Below are 21245 nucleotides of genomic sequence, written 5' to 3'. Positions count from 1 at the left end.
TCAGGGTACTTAAATCTTTCATTATGTCACTGCAGATGATGGCAGCAATGACTTCCATTGAGTCTCCTAACTGGCCAAAGCCAGCCAGTTCCTGCCCCTTAGGCACTCTGCACTAGCAGTGATTCAGTGGCAGCAGCAGCATTTGTTAGTGGGACCACCCCAACTGGCTGAGACCAGAAGGTGATGGTGATAAACCACAGTAAAAACCAAATCCCTCTTCTCATCTCTGCAAATGGCTGAGCTGACTCTTACATCCTTCTCCTGTCCACACAGGATTTTCTGAGTTTTCTAAGTCTTTTATATAGCTCAGGCACCTCTGAGCTGATGTTCCACAAGGCAGCAACAAAACTAGAAGGAAAATTGCCTTGTTGACAACGCAGCTGAGCAGAACCTCCATAAATCAACTCCTAGCCCAGCACCACACTCACACAGCTACCACCTTACCACACCAGAGTGCTATGCTCATTCAAGCTTCTTTGCACAACCCCCAGCAGCACCCAGCACCCCAAAAACCACTGCCAGGAGACACCTGCCTCACACTGTAACACCCTGCTCACCAGAGCTTGTTAAATCATCTACGTGATCTGGGTTCCCTGTCATTATTTGTGCAGAAAGTTGGGGTAACTTGAGAGGACCTGCATCATCTTGGAGAACAGAAAAACAGCCCCACTAAATATAGATATCGAAACCTGAATGACAATCGAGCCAGTCAGCCTAGAGGAGGTTGCTATTCTTAGCATTACTTCCAGTTAAATATTTCTGGGTTAAAAAAAAATTTCAAGTGTAAGAAGTGCTTTCATTTTCACTGCTGCTGCAACCTGCAGCTGGCAGTCAAGTTTCTCAGCGAGGACCTGAGAAGAAGAAAACAACAAGAAAATTCTTCAAACTTTAAACAACTGAAGATAAATTCAAATAGATGCTACTTATCACTTAAAAATAGAGAAGGAGTGAGAACACTAAGTCAGTTTGGAAGAAAAGATCATACTGAGGCAGAAAATGCAGTTAATGAGAGCCCGACTAATGCCAATTAAATGCTCTTTGGAAAATAGAAGGCCTGTCATACAGTGCAATTCAGGAACTAACCAGTTGATCAAAGCCAGCCTTCAATAAGAAATAACAAATGGTGGTGATAAACAACTACAAAATAACAGAGCAAGAATAGGTTTTTTTTAAATGAAAATCAAAAATGAGCAGGAACTCAATAGGTTTCAATAGAGTTTATCATGCTCATGGCAAAATAAACAAATATTAACATAAATAAAAAGTTACAAGACCACCAGTTTCACCAAAATTTATTTTTACCTTAAGCAAAATAACCCAGAAACACTCAAAAAAATTAATATCCTATTGGTAAATAATGCCTGTCCATGTGATCTGGCCAGCAGAGCAACTTCATCCAAGTATTTCTGATACCTGCAGTTTCAGATTTTGGAAACTTCCGAAAAAAAGAAAAAAACCAGAGGGTTACATTACACACAAGATCTTTTTGATTTAAATATTTCAGTGAAATAAACTAGGCAGAGGTATACAACGCTGACAGCACATGCTGCCATTCAGCAGAAAAACAGAAACAAAGGCTGCAGAAGTCCCCATCACAGAAGAGAGTCAATAATCAAACAACGATGCTAGAACATTTAAACAAAGTTATGCTTGATAAGAAGGTACTTCAAAATCAGAACACAAAAGGTTGCTACTGTATGAACAGCAAACACTGGTTTGAAAGGGCTAGCAGGACTGAAAAGTTGGAAATTTTATGGCACAGTGCATTCAAAACCTGTCACCAGCAACAAAGAACTTCTGCACACAAAGGAATTTGGATCCTTGTTGAGAAAATGGGAAGAAAATAAAAATAACAAAAAAAGAAGAGTTATCCTTTGTTACTATCCCATTTATCCATAAATTCTCAACAATGATGTGGCTAAACTAACCACACAGGGATGCAAACACTCTAAACTCACAAACCTGAAAGCAAAGCAATCCATGCCTACAAATGAAAACACACCATCATCTTTGTTGTGGGATGAATGTAAATTAAGCTTAGAAATTGAAGGGCTTGATCTTCATCTTTCACAAGTCAGTTTAAAAGACTTCAGGAAAAAGAAACATTTTTCCCTTATTTCTCCGAAATGCAGCATGTAAAAATACACTGAGATAATGTGCAGGCATTTACCAAAAATTATTACAGCTCCAAACCTTTGCTAACAAGTTCCAGGGCTAGGTAATTGATTATAAAATGAAACTGCACTTACTATTTGCTAATGTCTGATAAGCTGCAGCTAGATAATTGATTCTCCCTTTCAGTATGCATCCAGTTGCACTGGTACAAAAGCCTGCATATGAAATGCTGGTATTTTATTTAACAGTCCGTCTGTTTCACTGCCCACTTTCCCTCTATGAATAAAGACTCAACTCAAACTGCTGTAACAAAATGATATGGACTACTTCAAGGTATTTAGTGTTATGGCTGGGTAAATGACCTGAGATAAAATGAGATGCAAGGTTATAGGAAGTTACTACTTTTCTCGGAGGGAATCTAGGACTCAGGAAGAATCATTAGTCATTTTTCCACAAGTCTCCCAAGAAGATCTGTGTCACAGAAATCTGGCACATCTCGTAATCCTGTGTTTCTCTTGGCACCATCAGAGGAGAGTGCACACAAATCTTTGGCAGGACCGAAAGTGAACCAGGCATGCTACTTCCACCACTCTGATGACAGATATCCAACTCTCCACCATCCTTCAAAGACTTTCTCTCAGCAGAAATACAAAATATACTTCAGAAAACCCTTAAGAGAGTAAGTTTAACACGTTCCCTCTATTATCACCACCAACAGTGAGACTCCATCCATACGCTGTTTTCTCCTTCAACACCTGCAAAAGGACTATAGTCTCCAAGGTACAGTTTGGTAGACAAATTCAGATTAATTAGCTGTATCAGAACAGTCTGCTAATACAAACATAGCTCTCATCAACATGTGTATTCCTGGCAGGATAACAAACAATTCTCCCCTCTTCTTCCTCTCCCTTGCTTTGCTTTTGACAGTGCAGTCTGCTCACGTAAGCACATCCATGCTAGCACCTGGGCTGGAATGGAAGCATCAGGGAAACATACATTATAGTCTGGATCCGTATCTGTAAGATAATTAGCCCTGTTTTCTGTCTAGATCTTTGCAAAAAACCCAAAGCTTGTGTTTGATGAACCACGGGGAGAAAAGAGCAGCATCCTTTACTCCTTTGCTTAGTCCCCTGCCAGCCTGGAGCACAAGTCTCTCCACATGGTCACTCACACAAATAGGTCAAGGCAAATGACTTTGAAGCGTCATCACATTCACTTCTGATGGACTCTGACTTTCTTCACATTTACAGCTGATGACTCTTCTCCATGCTTTAGTTATTCCTACACTGAGAAATTCTGCAATCAAACAACTCTGAGGTGTTATTAAAGATGACAGATGAGCATCTGATTAAAAGATTCATGTTGCCATGCTATTATAAACATGGTTAAAGCAAGACAAAAAAAATAGTTAAGCCCATTCATATCCCATTCATATCTTCATTCCAATTCTTTCTTTAGCCTAAGCACAAATTCAAGTAGAAAGCACTATGCCTAAAGATCAATATTGCATTGATATGTCTGTCCACTGCAAAGAGAACAGAGCACACAGTAGTGTTTAATATCACCCACTTTCTCCCAGTAAACTTTCCTCAGGTCTTGTTTCCTATCACAAATTCATGCACTGTGAGCCAAGATTTTACAGGATTCTACTTAAGTCTCTTGTTGCTAGTCACAGTGATCCTTCCTTCACTTACATTTTACAGTCTTGCAGTACAACGAAAATGGATGTCCAGGACCTGGAACAATGTAAATGATCATTATTCACAATAATCTAGTAAAATATGCTTCACTGAAACGTAATATTTAAAAAATACAAGCTGAAATTAAAACTATTCTGGGAGTTTACTTTAAATAGCAATAACAATAACACACTACAATATCTGTTGAAAAGTGGGACACAAACAACACACAAATGGGACCATAACTGAATTTAGTCTACGATGCAAAATAAACAAGTAATCATCACAGGATTTGATACCCATGCATTTAAACATATCCTAATCCCAAAACTAATAAGAAGGCATAGCTATAAAAATAGATATCTCATGTTAAGTCTCATAAAAGTCACAAAACTGCAAATCTGCTCTAAAGGATTTCTTCACATTTTAATTAACTATCATAAAAATATTGTGATGAGATATTCTCAGTTTATATAGAAGCATTTTCTCCATTTAAAATTATACTCAAGAAAGCTTAGTAAGCTGCATATTCCCTGCTGACAGGCACAAAAAAATACTTCCGTTCTCATATATTATAGTTTATATACGGAAAAACCATGCGTGTGCAATTTAAAAATGGAGGCTTAAGAAGTCAGCCAAAGAGGTGAACTTGCATCAGACTCAGGAAGACTGAACTACCTCAATCTTCTATCTAAACAATTTCTTTGCAAGTTATAATAGCCTCACATCCTCTGCAAGGAGCAGAAAGATACTACTACTCTCAGTCAGTATTCAGCATCTTAGCAACCTCTCTACACCATCAATTAAGGCTTATTGTATCCCCCACTGCATGGGCCTTGCAATATCTAGTCTGAAAATTAGGTCCTTAAGAATCTAAATACTCAAATTGAAAGCTGTGTGTTCAAACACATCCTGGATCATGGCTCAAAACTATTACATTGGCTTAATTTCTAGATTTTTTGACTATCCAAAACTGCTGTTATAAGTTTACAGAATATGTCATTTCTTCAGAACTGGTAAAAATGCATTCTGAGAGCACAGGCTGCTTCCTTCCAGAAGTGAGAACATCTTGACCATCTTGAATGACCACCATAAGGTGCACATCACTCCAGAGAACACCTGATGGCCCAACAGGACAGAGACAGACTTTTAGGTCACCCAGAGATTGATTATGCTTAGCACATGACACCCTTTCCCTGACACATTACCTCGCACACCAAGTCTCTTAAAAAGACTAGAAGAAAACATTCAGGGTTTTTTCCTACCCCAAAAAAGGCTGTCAGTATGATCAGCTTTTTGGTTTATCTGTACTGCCCCCTAAATGGGGAAGGGAGACTGCCTAGAAAGGCTGTGTTAGCTCAGGTGGTCACCCTACAAGCAAAAGCTACGTATGCCCAGGGTACCACTTCAGTTTGGAGAAATCCCTGTGGGAAAGCAGAGATGTCTTCCTGAGCCAGGAAATAACACTGGACCGTGTGGCTGACAAAAGAGGAACAAAGACAAGTGCAGTGGCGTGGCAGTACACGGTCATTTCCGAAGGGGGCAGCCTGCTAAAGAAAAGGGACGAGGCAGAGTGACTGCCAAACCCAGGGGAGCACGTGGTGATACTGACAGGGGAGAGCAGGCACTCCCTACCTTGAATTTGGGTTCTCCCTTGCTCCCTGGTGTCTTTTCTACCTGCTTCTACTCATCTCCCTTAATATACTCTGATCAAGGATTCTTCCTCAATCCCACTGTTTTCCAGAATGCTTTCTGTTCTCCCATTGCAAATTGTTTTACTTGGAAGCCAAAATCCAGCTGCCCTTTCTGTGCAGAGGACTGAGCTCCTCCATCCACCTAAGGGGAAGAGGCAGCACATGCTGGCTCTGCACAGCTGTGCCAGAGCCCTCTGCTTTCTCCCTCCTGCCACTGCCTGCTCTCCCTCCTCCCAGGCTCTCCATTACAAACACCACTTTCCACTGTCTCTTCAGCAGCAGTAGATGTGACAAGCCAGATCCAAAAGCTAGCCCCCTCTCCGGTTCAGCAGACTGTTCTCTGGACAAGTCTCACATACACCAGCTGCAGGTCCTCCTGGCCAACACAGTGTCTGTCCCTGCTGTCCCAGCAGCACCTTTCTACAGGCCTTCCAAAATGACATTGCATACTTCCCTGTCTCTGTTGCAAAGATCCTTTTCCATGATTTTGCCGTAATATTTCTTTTCACCAGCTGTAGGGATACACCTGGTTTAACATGCTGAAGGTAAGCTCTTTGCCTTTATTCGTGTATGCCACTCTCTGCAGAGATGCTGATCTGTGCCTTTGGCGCAATCACCAACTACTGACAGCAAACTTCTCTTTCAGCTACTTCATAAGTGCTCCAGTCATAAATATTGGCTTATAGAGCAGTGGGAGCAAACTGAACTTTTAAGTACACACATTAATACACCCTGTCAAAGATCCAAAGTGCTGCTCCTGCAATCCTAAATACTCTAGCTTTCCTTAATTGTTCTCCCCCCTAATGCCTTCACTCTCCAAAGCCTACAGATCATAGAGACATATACTAGTCAATGACACAGTGAAGTTTAGCAAACAACATGTTAGCAAAAAATATTTTCTATTTCTCAGCCTGAAATGTTCTCAAATATCTTTTGATGTTCAAGTGCTGTCTATAAATCAGACACCTCCATTGTTATTTTGCTTTCTTTAAACAGGAGCTCTGCACCTTTTTTCTTAAACCTCAGATGTCAAAAGAAAAAAATTGGTGGGTAAGAATTTCAGTACTCTATTTCTGCATCTTCCTTCCCTTTCCATATGATTTTGGAAACTCAAGTTCAGACTACTGTACAAATAAAATGACAGAAAAGCACAGCTTTTGCACCCAACTCAGTTCACAAAATTTGAAATCTCCACTCACATGTGTCATCAGTAGAAGAGATCACACATGGCACTATACAAAATACAGCACCTAGAAGGCATAGTTAAAGCCCACACCATGGCTTAGTCCCAGCAATAAATCGCATGGACACTGATGCTCCTCAGTGGCAGCAGTAGGTGGTGGTACTGACACTGCCAGGCTGCCTCCAGAGTCATGCAACAGCCTAGTCCCTTCCTGCAACAGAGGGAAGAAATACTGTCTCACAGGAATTGCTTCTCCTGCTGCAAATCCTGGTGCAAGGTGGACTTCCCTGAGTTTTCTGACCTTGACATGTGCTGTTCAGGTTCAGATCATAAGGCAATTTCCCTGTTCCAACACTTGCAGGATAAAGTTTGGCTACCCATGACACTGGCAACGCTCTGTAACATACAATTCATCTGGTACATCTGCAAATACAATTTGCACAAGATTAAGCATTTCAGACTCACAAACAGATTTTTGGCAATAGAAATTACCAAGTATGTGCATCCACTGCAGAAGATCATATAAAATCACCTAGTCCTGCAGTTGCAACTATGTATTACTAAGCAGCCAGAGGCCACAAAGTGTTCATTATGTTTGAAGTATAGCTCAAGCAAATGCCACAAAAAACACAAAACTCAATTTTTTCACCACTAGAGTACCAGAGTTTAGGTTAGACCACTCAAATTCTTTTAAATGAAATACATGGTGTGGTACTTCCACACTGACTTTACAGCCCAGGAGTGCTGACATGTCCAAGGGAAAAGTGGTTCCCCCAAGCCACTGTCAGTCCCAATTCACAGCAGTTTCCTTCTGTCTACAAATACCACTGTTTGAAAAGCCTGACATAGGGTGCCCCTTACTCCAGAAATCACTGATCCCTTTCCTTCTTTATTAAACTATATTTAAAGTAAAAATAAATTAAATACAACCCTGAAGCCACATCCACTCCTCTGTTTTCCCTGACCCAAGGGAATCAAAAATACTCTGAGGTGTTTTTAACTTTCAAGTTGCTTCTGAGGAAGATAGTGGGACACTGCTGAGCTTAGCACTTTATTACCAGATGGAAGATTTCGGTCTTAACCTCACACCTGGAATTAATGCAAGCCTCAATAAAACTTCTGGTTTTCTAGTAACTATCCTTCCCTCCTTTCCTAAAGACAGTAACAGTTCAGCTTTAAAGAGAGAAAAGAAAAATCACCAAAACAACAAAAACCTAACAAAAAGCCAACTAAACCCAATTCAAACTTCATGAAAAGTTTTAGCTTACATTGCAATACTCCTTTTAAAACTTCTATTACTATTTTTAACTAACAGGGTCTGTCAACCCTGTAGTTTCTCATACTGTCATGAAACTTGCAGTCTGTGAGCCACCAACCCCCTTCTGTGGTTAAGAAGAAAAGTCTGTACTGTACAGTATGTCCAAAAAAGAAACAAATATTGACTCCAATGCATGAGGAGAGCCTCCTCACAAGCAGTCACAGTCCCCAACATGCTAAGCACTCTGCTCCTTCACGCTTACATGTAAAGCTTCTCAGAACAATCCTTGCTGTTTACAGATGATGACGCCTCACAGAAGACTAGTAACCAGTTGAAACACAAGAAAAAGCCAGCTATGTATGTGGGGTTTGTGAATTAGAATCCATACCTAAGGCATCCTACTATAACAAGAGGGCTAGGGGTTTTATATAGTTACATAAAACTTCCAAATGTGAAGCTCCTCAGAAGTAACCATATGTAAAACTAACAATAATTCACTTTGAGAAAATAGTTTATAAGCACTGCTTCTGCCCAAAAAAGTTAATAAGCTTTTGGACTGAACCATTAGGTTCAGTCTTCAAAACTACACTGCCACATCTAATAAAACTGGACTGAGAATTCCAGCTAGAAACAATTCACCTGTCTCTCTTTCTCTGGGTGCAGATATCACCCCTCCTAACACCCTGCTTCTTTCTGAAAAAAGCTTATGGCAGCTCACACTCACCCATTTAGCATTTATTAAAAAAACACAGTGTTACTCATTCCTCTATGCCCTGTGTCCCTGGTGCAATGGAAAGAGAGCCAAAGATCACAAGCATACCATAATTGTTGAAGCCCATTCTTCCTTATCACTGCTGTACTTGCAAGAGGGACATGATGATTAAAAAGTGACCCACAGAGTGCTTTATATACCAGTCAGAGCAGAAATAAAAATGGGATGCTCCACTCCTAAAGTAAGCAGACACCTCTTTGCAGCAGTTCAGAGAGTGAGCATGTCCGCAGCAAAAGGCAGGAAGATCTCTTGCTTAAGTAGTATACAATACTGACCCTTCTCCTCCTAGGTAGTAGAAAGAAACAGCCACCATGGACCTGAAGGTGATGACCATTGCAGAGTTTCTGTCCACGGGCTCTTGAGCTGCCTGCTGTCCAGGGCTGCCCGCTCCAAGCTGAGCTGCCATGGTGGCTGCAGCAGCACATGCAGTCAGCCAGCAAGCTCTGCAGAGACTAAAGCTGCCAGTATGTCCCAACACCCAGCTCCATTCCCACTCCCACAACAAGACCTCCAAAAAACCACAATTCTCTTTTCTCCTGCTCTTAGCCTTTGGCTCTCAGCCAAACACAATACATCCCTTATGGATGGCCCTCTGATACACAGGCCAGAAGGTTTGCCTTCCTTGTGGCTACTGACATCAAGGGCTTAAGACTCTCTCAAAATAGGAAAGAACTTTCTTACAGAGCAGGCATACACTATGTTAAGGTGCACAGAACATGTCAAAAAATTCTGTGAATTCACTAAAAATGGTTAACCTGTCTCTGCATCCATGATAGCCACCTTTGCAACATGCCACTTATTTTTCACTATCTCCCACTGCTGTCCCCAGGAGCTGTGCAGAAGTTTTGGATTTAACACTTCAGGGTACCTAAGAAAGTGATAAGCAATAACAAGAAATGACCTGCAGACACAACTGAGTCTGGATGAAATACCAGAACCTGACCCTTACCAAGTCTGCAGATGAACTTTCAGAAGCCCCACTCCAACATCAGAGATTCTCGGAGACACTTAGGAATTTGCTGCTGTGGGGCACCACACATTAACTGGGGTTAAACCTTTAGGGTAAAGGACTTAAAACTTCAAAGCTAACACTGAACATGTTGCATCATTCAATGGCAGCTTGATGAGCAAGTTCAAACTGAACTATGAAAAGTCACTCCTTCAAAAGTTCTGTTACAGAAGCCGCATCAAGAGCTGAATTCCTGGAGCAACACATTTTCTGGAAGTTTTATATATTTAAAAAACAAAATATATTGTGGACGAACTGCTCTACTAACTGTAATTACCAGAATTACCTTATGAACCATAGAGCTGTGCATTACTAAGTTCTGTGCAGAAACGCAATAGTAAGAAATGTCATTTGCCCTTTTAAACTGGAAGCTGGTGGACATTCATAACAGTGACTCTCTTTAGTGTTTCTGTGTGTAGGCAAGAATCAAGATTAGCAATAAGTTGCAGAGAAGTTTCAAAACTGAGCAGCAATATTAAAAACACTTGATAAAAATCTCAGTCATGAATTAAAGTTGGAAAAATTATCCCCTTGCTAACCTTTAAAGCTGTCAAGTGTAAGATGCAAATGTTTTCTGGATATACATCACCAGTTGTCAGAAACTTTCAACTTCCCCAATTTTAGAAAGCAAATCCTATAATGGTGTCTCACTGTGTGAATTTTAAGATAATATTTACCCTATCATCTTCACTATATGCAAGCACATGATGTGCTCTATCAAGAATGAAGAAATTGATTCAGCATCCTTCTCTCTCCTGAAGTTACATGATTATATTAAAATTCCCCAAATCCTGACTACATATTCCAGTCTTCATCTTTTTTTGTTCCATGTATGTCTCTGTAGGTAAAGGCCATTCAAGTCAACTCTGTTCTCCAAAACAACCAGAATAAGAAAACAAACAATATGATTTTATCTGCATGAGTCTCAGAACTCGCTTTGCTAAACACATTCTCCTTTCTACGTTTCATGAAACAAAAATCCATGTCATAAAGGGGAAAATACATAGGTTAATACTCCAGATAACTATTTAACAGCAAAATAAATCAGAAACTGCAATTAAAGAACCACATCTCACAAATAACACTAGGATCTCATACTTCTATTCAAGTGTTCATTTTTAAGCCCAGTTCAACCCAGATATTCTCTGTAAGCTAGCCAGTTACAGACTCGTTTGTGAACATTTATCATTCTATCCTTCAGATAAACTGCACCAACCCTCTAAAATATGAGTCTTCACAATTCTTCCTGGCCAGCATGATAAACACTCAACAGTGAGTTCTTGAAAAATCAGTCGTGCCATTTTCTAAAGTAAGCCAAAACAAACAAAACCAAACCCAAATCCACCAAAAACTCACATAAAAACCCCAAAAGCACCAAATTCTAAAATAAGTCAGTTGTATAAAATACCACACTTAGATCAAGCTGAGCACAAGCTACATCTATTTTGTTCTCCAATATTCATGGCTATGTTCTCTACTTAAATGGGGAAAAATGGATTTTAAAAAATGCAACTTCTGCAGCAAGTTACATGATAAAGGACATTTGTGCACAGTTCATCTGATTGAAGAATAATGCTGAGTTTGTTACTTGAAGGTGACTGGATTTAAAGGATTTTTTTTTAGAAGGGGTGGTCTTTAAATACAACTTCATAATTAGCTGCAAAATCACCTGATAAGAAATAATATTTTAAAAAGGAAAGGATTCAAGTAAATATATAGTCTTAAGTTTGCAGAGCAGTTATCTGCTTTCTCTACATATTCATTTCCATATTTAGAGACATGGAATGAGTTAAAAGCATGCCAGCACATATCTAGACTGACTTCTTTCACAATGACCCAGTTTACAGAATTGCATACATATTCCAATTTTTCTTTAAAAAATGCTAAAAAAACTTACTGAAAAAATAGATTTTGTTAAATAAAGGTCCTACCTAATACATCTTACTGGAAGTGTTCTAGCTTTCTCTCACCACATCAGTGTAGTACATCATTCCTTTACCCTGTTTGTACCCTATTTCATGTCACACCACTCTCGGACCATTCCATCCCTGGAAATATCCCCTTTTAATCTGAACTCTTCTTGGGCTTTTCCATTAATCTTCCTGCCCTCACTCTCCAGACAAGAAAATGTCACTTAGAAACCTGATTCTGTAGAATATCCATCTAAAGCACACACAAAGCCTTGCAGCATAAGAGAAGTATCTCTAATTGAGTCATCTTTTTGGGTTTCCCTAGCATGTGATTCAGATTACTCCTTCCTTCTCCTTCACACAACAGGAAGCCTGTGACGAAAGTAAGATGCTTCCAGAAACAAAGCCTGGCACTACAGAAGACTGTGAAGAAGCAAAGACTTATAATAAAACTTTCAAGCTGAAGCCAGAGGTCTGGGAAAAGCCGAGATGTGCTGCTTCTAAGAGGAAGGTAGAGGAGCTCCCTCTATTGAATTAGCTGCCAATAACTCTTCAAAGTTTACAAGATGCCAACTACAGTCAGAATCAATGTTCTGTTAAAAACCCAAAACCTTCCAGGCTGGACAGGCGGGACACACCCACCAGGTACACTGCATGCAAGAGACAGCTGAGAGGAGACAGCCACCACACAGAGCTCCTGACACATGCCAAAATGTCACTGCCTGCCAGAGACCCTGCCCTGGAGACTTCTGCTATCCTTGGCAGCTATTTGAGAGTAGTCCCTCAGGTCCAAAACTGTTGTGACCAATACCCATGATTAACGATACCAGGAGGTACTACAGATGGTGCTGCCACAGCACAAAACGCAACGCATGAATGCAGTTCAAGCATTTGAAGTTTTTCTTCACAACAGGGGTTAACTATACAGAGTACAAGCTAACTGAATACAGAATATATGGATATACAGACTGCTTAAACACTTATTAAATCACTGAATGCACCTTTTGCTTCTTATCAAGGCAACAGTTCAGTATTTCCATTGCTACTGAAAGCACTTCAAATGCCTCCTAGACAAACACTACAGAACTGTTCTAACCCCTTATAACTTCTAAAAATCATACTCTGAAGCTGCAGGAACTTTGCCTTGCTCTCTCCACTGTTTTATCATTTTCCCTCTTTTCTTACCTCCCAAAAGAGGCATATTTCTTATCAACAATAAAAATACCCATTCAGTAGAAGTAGCAGTTGTTCTAGTAAGTAAATATTTATTTGTATTTCTGGAGACCTATATGCATGGTAACAAATGCAATTTGATCTTAAGCTAGTCAGATCTTCCTCAAGAGAGCCACTGCTGTGGAGCAGTAGATTTAACATTCACTGGTGTAGGACCAATTGTGATTCAGGCCATCCTCAACAAAACATGCTGGGGAAGAAAAAAAGAAAACAAAACCAGAGAAGAAAAAAGGAAGAAACTTGATCTGACACTACCAGAATACAGGATTGTCAGAACATTAGGTGCACCGCAATCTCCTCTCTGAATGATGAGATTCATTTTCAAGCGTATTAGAGGCAGAAATGTACAGCCTTCTTTAATATTCCTCCTGTTCTCATTAAAGAAAATATACCAAGATAAAGAACATGTAGGTCAAAGCCCTGTCTTCTGGGAAGATAACACTCAACAATTTCAAATCAATGGGAGTTGTTAATATCCAGTTTTTCCTGGAAAAATCACGTTCTACTTGAGTCAATTCTAATTATCACCTTACAGCATTTACAGTTCTTTAAGAGTCTCTCATTTGAGCATCAGTGCATGGAAGCGTAACTATTCTTCTTGAAGGCAGAGGAACTTGAGAGAAATCAGCATATTGCAACTGGTCCTCAATTTTCATAAATGTGGCCTTGCAGTTTACATGGATTTTCTAATACAAACTGACTGCATTACCAGAGGAAAAAGCTACAAAGTAGTCAACCCTGAGGAACTTTGAGTAGCACTGAAGAGAGAGCCTGAAAAGTATGGCTTTTAGACAAGCTAGTATCTCTCAAAAACCAACATATAAAGTCTAGTCCTGTATCAAAGCTGATAGAACTAAACAAGACCATACTATGAAAGCATACAATCAGTCATGTGAAAAAGGAGTTTCCACAATCAGCATGATAGTATTACAAAACCCCACAAATCTGCCATGTGCGAAACAGCAGAGGAACAAGCACTGCACACCAGACCTTGAGCCAGCTTATCTGTGATCATCATGTAGTGCAGGTCACAAAAAGGGTAAACTGAATACTGACCACCAAGTGTTAGGAGATCCAATTACAAATTATAGCTCCTACAAAATAAGCACATTCAGTCTCTCAAGTGTTAATAGGCTCCAAGTATTGATGCTAAATTGGCTCAGTTTACTAGAGTAGGATCAGTCCCTGTACTGGCCCTTCACTTAAGAGTTGAACTCAATGACCCTCGTGGGTCCCTTCCAACCAAGAATATTTTATGACTTCTTTGCTTTCCAAGTATACACAGACGGGTCTGGCTCTTCTGTAGCTGGTTTCCTATTCAGCAATCTCTTTGTTTCACTCAAGCCGTCCAAAACTGCCTTGAAAAAAATTCTCTCCACAAAGTTCTGTGGTAGGAACCTAAGAAAGCCCATGGTGGTGTGATGTGGTAAGACCAGCCAACACATTACAACTACTGCTGCTACAGAAATGCTTGTTTACACATGGTGCAGAAGGACCTCATATAAAATCAGGTATGACATCATGGAAATCTGCAGTATGCATACGCTTAAGACTATAAACCACACTACAGAAGCAACATATTTGCAAGAAAATAGAGAAGATGGTTTTATCCAGATCATACATATCTAATTTGCATTATGCAAAACACTCAATGCTATTTTCTTTATTTTACCTTTTATATGTCATCTTGCATAAATATTTCTAGATTCTGCTCCCCAAAAATTTCTGCTGGAAGTACATCAACAAATAGCTTAACTTCTACTCCAAAGAAAAGATGAAACTATTTTACCCTGGGATAACACATTAACATCCTAGGTTACTTTCCGGAAGAAGAATGGACAGTACTGTAAGGAAGAGCATTACTCTTATGAAGGTTAAAAAGTGAAAATAAGGTATCTTGGAATTAAATATGGTTTGCCGCAGATCTATTTCATGAACATAACATTTATTTTCTTCCATAAAAACTACTGGGCTGATATTTCTGGGATTTACACACCTGTGTGATTTCTGTTGTTGCCCTCTACCTTCTGAGTCCTAAAAACCCAACAGAGGAAGGGAGAGCACAAGAAAAATAGTTTATCTTGGAAGACTCCTCTACCAAAACCAAAAAACTACTTAAATCTATAAAACACTTCCCAAAGCAAGCAATTTAACAATTTGTAACTCACTTAAGAATGAGTCTGGCTTTGCTACCTGTGTACTGGACCACAGACACATGGCATACCAGAACACATAACACATGCTGCAGGTATTTCCCCACTTCAGTTTCAGAAAACCCAAGGGAACTTCACATCCTAATATAGAAATCCAGTTTCCGTAGCTCAAAGTCATACCAGATACACCAGGAAATAAACGCAGTCAGGAATGAGAACACAGCAAGTGTCATAAAGATTAACATTATACATTTCAGTCTCACACCCCTTACGCAACATAGCAATATGTAACAAGTCTAGTAATGAAATATAAAGCTTCATTGTTCTAATTCACCAGAAAGCAGGGGGAGGGGGGAGCTTTACAAAGGTCACAATTAGCTGCTGATTAAGAGTTGCCTTTCTTTTCACATACAGCCATTTCATCTAGAAAAGTATGAAATTACATATAATTGGTGTTCTCAGCCTGACCTAGAGTTAAGTTAGTCTCCTAGTACCAAAAGTGGACCAGGACCCTCACTCCCTCCTTTTTTTTTTTTTTTTTTTGAATTAAGGTGGACATCTTTCTCTCTAGGTGGATAATTCAGTGAAGAAACAAACTCCAATTTTATCATAAGGATCCCCAGTCCAGATGGGATATTGCTGAAGATACTTACACCTGCGGCATATAAACCTTTAACATGCTTTTAATATCTTGTCTATTGCTTTCTGTATCCAAACTTCAAATGGAACTCCCAAAAGTCAAGCACCACGACAGAGTAATAATACATCCAGAAGTTGTTTTAGATGACAGCAAACTAGGTATCATCTAAAATATCTGAGACAGTAAGGAGAAAAAAAAGAGAAACTACAACAATATCAAGACCTTTGTATAAGTATTTTTATATTTAAGTACCTTTTATACTCCTCAGAATAGACAGAGAATTAGAGGCTTAAATCTACTGTTGAGTTTTCCATTTTCTGTACCGCAGGGGAAGTTGCTAAGCTGATGTGGGGCTGGCTTCTACTCATGTGTAGAAGCCTGAGCTTCTCCTTGAGGGGGCAAGGAAGGAATGAAGAGCAGAAAGAACAAGGTAAATGGTTTTGCTACCAACCCATTTAGATGGCCAAGTCCTATCATTTATACAACTCTTCAACACAACCGTTGAGTTAAAGTATTTTATGGTTTCAGATTTACTTCAACAGGAAAATGCAGACAGCCACACAACCAGCAAGATTGTTCTGTATTTACTGGAATAAATCTCTCCACGGGAGTCCAGTCTTGCTCCTTAGAAGCTGAGGTGCTTATCCCTCTGGGTACTCCACATGCCTTTAAGATGTCATAAAATGAACAATCTTTCCTGAAGACTTTCTCTACACCACAGAAACCAGCATTCTCTGTAAGCTCTGCCACCAAGACTGGTATTTATTATATATTACAGTGATTATACACTGTATATGCCAAAGCAAAAGCCTAGCAGCACAGCCTGACGTTTGCTTATGGTTCCAATATTGCTTTTGTTTCTATTCAGATTTTTTTTACTATACTAATTGAAATTACAGATTCAGCAGCCTTTTTTGCTGTAGTGCATTTTCTACTTAGAACTTGTAAAAACCAAACATAAATGCATCTCGTGAAAAACGTCTGTTCTTAGAACATGCTGCCCGTAAATGGTTAACTGGAGAGCACGTAATAACCAGGCAGAGGCCAGGAATGAAAAAACACCAACTCCAACACTTCTGCAAACCCTCCGCTGTTGCAAAGGCAGGCACATAGAGGCAAAGACATTTCTTAAAGCAATACAACATTTTACCACAGGCTGACGCTCTTTCTACAAGAATAATGAGACAGTCTCCACACTGAATGCAGAACTCCTCACTTTCACAGCTTTCCCCTGAAATTTCACTTTCACGCTCAATATTTACAAAACAAAGCCTACAAACACCTCATGGCCAGAAGATTCCTAGAACAATTAGGTATTTAGCACTCTCAGCGCTCTCCTACTTTCCTAACGCCTCGAGGGTGCTCTTACCGAGCGGGGACGGGAAGGGAAGTTGCCCGTGCCAAGCCAACCCTCCGGAGCAGCCTGAGCCGCGCTACCCACCCCGCGCTGTCCCATCCTGTGACCCCCAAGGGGAGCGGCGCTCTGGGCGCGCCTCCTGCGGGCACCGCGCCCACCGCACTCCCCGGGCGCCCACCGGCACCACCGGCCCCCGGGCAGCCGGGCACGGCCATGGGCGACGCTGAAGGCGGGGAGAGGATGAGCGGCTGAACCGCCGAAGTTGGCGGCGCTCGCTGTGCCTGGAAGTGAAAGCGGCGCCGCAGCGAGACTCGACTCTCTCTCCCGCAGGGGCAGCGCCCGGTGACAACGCCCCGGAGGGACCCGCCGCCGCTGCCCACGGGGAAAGGTGAGACCGCCACCTCCCCCCTCCCCTCACCGCTGGGGCAGCTCCTGCCTTTCTCGCAGGACAGACGGCATCAACCGGCCGCCCTCCCCGAGGGCAGGAGGGGACCGCTCCCCTCCGAGCCGGAGCGGGATGTGCTGGGCACCACTGGTCAGGAGCGACCCCCGGCGCACGGCCGCGCAGAGACCCCGAGGAAGGTGTCGGGGAGTCCGGCGAAGGGCGGGCGGCCCCGCCGGCAGCAGGGGGGGTCGGGCGGGCACCGCCACCTGCGTCCCGGCCTCCCCTCCGACAAGTTGCGCGCGGCCGGGACGGCGCGGCCGCCCCTTCCCGCAAGCGGGCGGGCGCTCACCTGGCGGCAGGCAGAGTGCGGCGAGCAGGAGGCAGAGCAGGGGCGGCGGCAGCGGGCGGCGGCGGCAGGAGGTGCAGGCGGCGGCGGCGGGGGGCTCCATCATCCCGCCTGCCCGCAGCGGGACCGGGAAGCAGCGGCGGAGCGGGGCGACGCGCCCGCGGGGGCTCTTCCCTCTCGCAGCGGAGCGGGGCGGCCACTTCTCCCTCTCCGATGCCGGGAAGCGGCGGCGGTGGCTCTCTCCCAGCGGCCGGAGGAACGGTAACTTCCCGGGCGCGGGCGGCGGGGCGGCTGCTCTCCCTCGCGGCGCGCAGCGAGGAGCGACTCCACACCGGAGCAGGTGGCGGCTTCCTTCTGGCAGCCGAGCGGCGCTCCAGGACTGAGCGCTGCGGCGGGAGAGGCGGAGCCCGGGCGGCAGCGGCGGCGGCGCTGGCCCGGCCCCCCGTGCCCCCGCCCCCGTCGCGGCACTTGGCGTGCAGGCGGCGGCGCGGGGAGAGTCCCGCGGGCAGCCCCGGAATGCCCGCGCTGCTCCGTGCCCCTCGCACCGCCCGTACCGCCCCGTGCCCGCTGCAGCCCCCTGCGTGTGCCCCGCGCCCCACCGAGGGATGCGCTGCCGCCGCCGGGGCCTGTTGGGCGACGAGGGGCGCTGTGAAAGCGGGGGAGCCCTGGCGGGTGTGCGGGGCAAGCAGACACCCTTTCACCTCCCCTACCTTTGCCTCTGCTCGGTGCGTGCTCAGCTTTCTGGGGCTGTGCTCAGGGTGCATGTTGGATGCCAGTACTTCGAAGCTAAAAACGTACCGTAATAATAACGGTGCCTGTTCTCTTGTGTGTATAGAAACGTGATGGGTCCTCCTCCTAGCCAAAATGGGAAAAAGAAAAAAAAAAGGAAGCAAAGATAACAATGAGTTTAATCTGATTTAATTAATACAGAAGAGGATTGAGTAAACTGAAGGTAGCTCACAACGCTTAGTTGCATGAAGAAATGCGCTGCAGGGTAAAAGAGGTGATCCTTCGTCACTTGTGGAAGTCGGCTGCCCTAAAGGTCAAAAAAGATTGCTCGTCGAGTAATGTAATCCAGAAGCAGCGCTTTCATGGACAGTACTCAATTCTCCTGTTTCGATCTGAGTAAGCAGTGTTGTTCCACAGAGGGGGAAGTAAGCACCCTGAAGTCACTCAGCAAATTTCTCAGCTAGCAGTACAGCGTGATCAACATGTAGCCCACGCTGTCATATGAAGTAAGACTGATGTCCAAAATCTGAAACTATGAATAATGCACATCGTGTGGTCTCTCCAGAGGGACTTTCTAGTAGTGAAATCCAAAGTGTCAAGTGCTTTATCTCACTTCACCATGTGATTATTTGAGTTCTTGGACGGGAACTTCCCCAAAAGTCCTGGAAGTCAAAGAAATTTAACCAGTCTGCATGCAAATATATTTACTATTCTCCAAATAATTTCACAATGACTAGCAACTAAGAATACTTAAACATTACAGTGATACAGAGTAGGTTTAGAATAACACACCCTGTTGTATTTGTGTATCAAACTTGTTTTCTGTAAAGTGGAATAAAGGTATTTCACTGGTAGAATTTTAAATCTAAAGCATTGTCTTCACTTCAAAAAGTTCTGTTCTTCCACATTATTGTAGATCTTTCTTATTGTGTAAGGCACGCTATGCAATCAGTTTTAAAAATATTTTACTTTCTGGGCGTACTGCTCAGCAGAGCTCTGTCATCCTTTGTTTTCTCAGAAGATTCTGTCTATGGGCATATAACTAAGCAGATTCCAAAAAAATTACTTTTAAGATCAGTAGTCTTTTTCTTTTCCGGTTGAAGCAAATTATTATTTTCCATACAGTGTTTTTTTCTTGCATGTCTAAAAGCAGTAGGGTACTTTTTAGTAGGGATATTTGATATTTTTATTGCTGTCAAACCTGGAGACCCCCTTGAAATCTTGAGATATGCTTTCTATAGAATTGCATTGAAATGGCCATCAGTTCAAACTTGTATTCCTACTAGGTTTTTTTACTTTCTGGTGCTTTTATAAGTGTGTGCTGGTTTTGCAACAGTTTGGGCTCCATGACAAATTAAGGGTCTAATCCTGCCTTATTCGTTGATATGGACAAACCTGTTGAAGCTAGTAGGATTGTAGCTGGGAAAAAAAAAAGACAGAAAAGGCCAAGTCTAAAAAGGGTCTGAGTGCAAATAAAGACAGTAGAGGAAAAGGCGTATAGGCTAGAATTCACTGTACATGTAGTGTGTATACATTATTTTTTTCAAACATGGCAATGGTGAGATCGGTTTGTATACATACAAACACATAGATTGCTGGTTTAGGGAATTAAATAATGCCCAAGCATCTTGTTTTAAAGCAGATGATTAACTTCTGTCTCATTTGCATCAACATAATGAATAGTATATGTTTTCTGTCAGTGGGAGTGAGAATAAGTAAGTCTTTGTGAATATTACAAATAATTTCCAGTGGCATGGTGCAGAGATTAAAACACAAGCTATAGAACTATACATTTCAAGCAGGCAAAACATGCAGAGTCATTTTACAATTTATGTTAAAGATAGTGTTCAGAAAAATTATTTGAGCACTATTTTGCTCTGAATGTGCTAAGTCTAGAAGAAATATGAGAAATGTGGGAGATTACATTAAGGACATAATATTTAAATCAGAAGTGTGATTTGTTTAGGGTTTCCCTCACTCCTTTGTCATTTATCTTCCAAGCTGTTTCTACCTTTCACATGAAAGGAGCTCTTTGAATTTTAAGTAAATAGAAAACATCTCAAGCTCAGATTACTCAGGTATTTTGATAAATACAGGCTTTTAAATGTGATTAGAAATTGTTAACATAATTATTGAAGATATCTTGATATGCTATGTCATCTCCACTATCCTCAGTTCTGAGCTTTGTAATTAATTCCTTTAATGTCTATTGGGTTGATAGAATGCAGATTTGGGTGTTTACAAATTATTTTCTTAGGCCATGCTCTTTTTCCCATTGAAGTTAATGGGTGTATGAGTGAGTCTCTGATTTGTTGGGAAAGCCACAACTGCTTGGCTTTAAAGTCCAAAATAATCATTTATTTTGAAGAACTTAAAACACTTACTAATACATATAAAAAATCCGTATAAAATAACTGTGTTTGAAAAGCAGTAATAATAATAACAACAAAATCTTTGATAAATGCCTAATCCTATCAAACCATAGATTTTCTATTTATGTGACCAAGTGGATTAAAAATGTGATCCATTAATAATGGTTGTGCATAAAACCAAAAAGTTTTTGTTAAACTGAAACATCATTTCCCATTTACAACAGGTGCATAAAATATTTACTTTGGAAGCAAATTTCTAGCAAGAATAGTAGAGAATAGTGTTCACTAGAGCACTGCTCAGTGCTCCTGGTTATTTAATCGGTAGTTAATAGTGAGTGGATGATAGTTAATATTATGCCGATGAATCTGTGCATGCTGTGTTCACTCAGCATTCCAAAGTACAGTCTGCA

General features: G+C 41.7%; 1 protein-coding gene across 1 annotated transcript in view; it reads right to left on the bottom strand.

Annotated features, from left to right (window-relative positions):
* ALCAM (activated leukocyte cell adhesion molecule) overlaps positions 1-18121 on the bottom strand; it is a 121034-nt gene extending 102913 nt beyond the window's left edge. The window contains exon 1 of the mRNA XM_071561625.1: positions 17738-18121. Within this exon, the coding sequence (XP_071417726.1) occupies positions 17738-17840 (103 nt within the window). The 5' untranslated portion in view covers positions 17841-18121. The remainder of the gene's footprint in view (positions 1-17737) is intronic.
* Positions 18122-21245: the final 3124 nt, after the last annotated feature.

Source organism: Pithys albifrons, chromosome 1, assembly GCF_047495875.1.
Source record: "Pithys albifrons albifrons isolate INPA30051 chromosome 1, PitAlb_v1, whole genome shotgun sequence".
Classification (NCBI taxonomy): Eukaryota; Metazoa; Chordata; class Aves; order Passeriformes; family Thamnophilidae; genus Pithys; species Pithys albifrons.
Note: the sequence above shows the minus strand (reverse complement) of the source record. Positions and strands in the feature narration are given on the sequence as shown.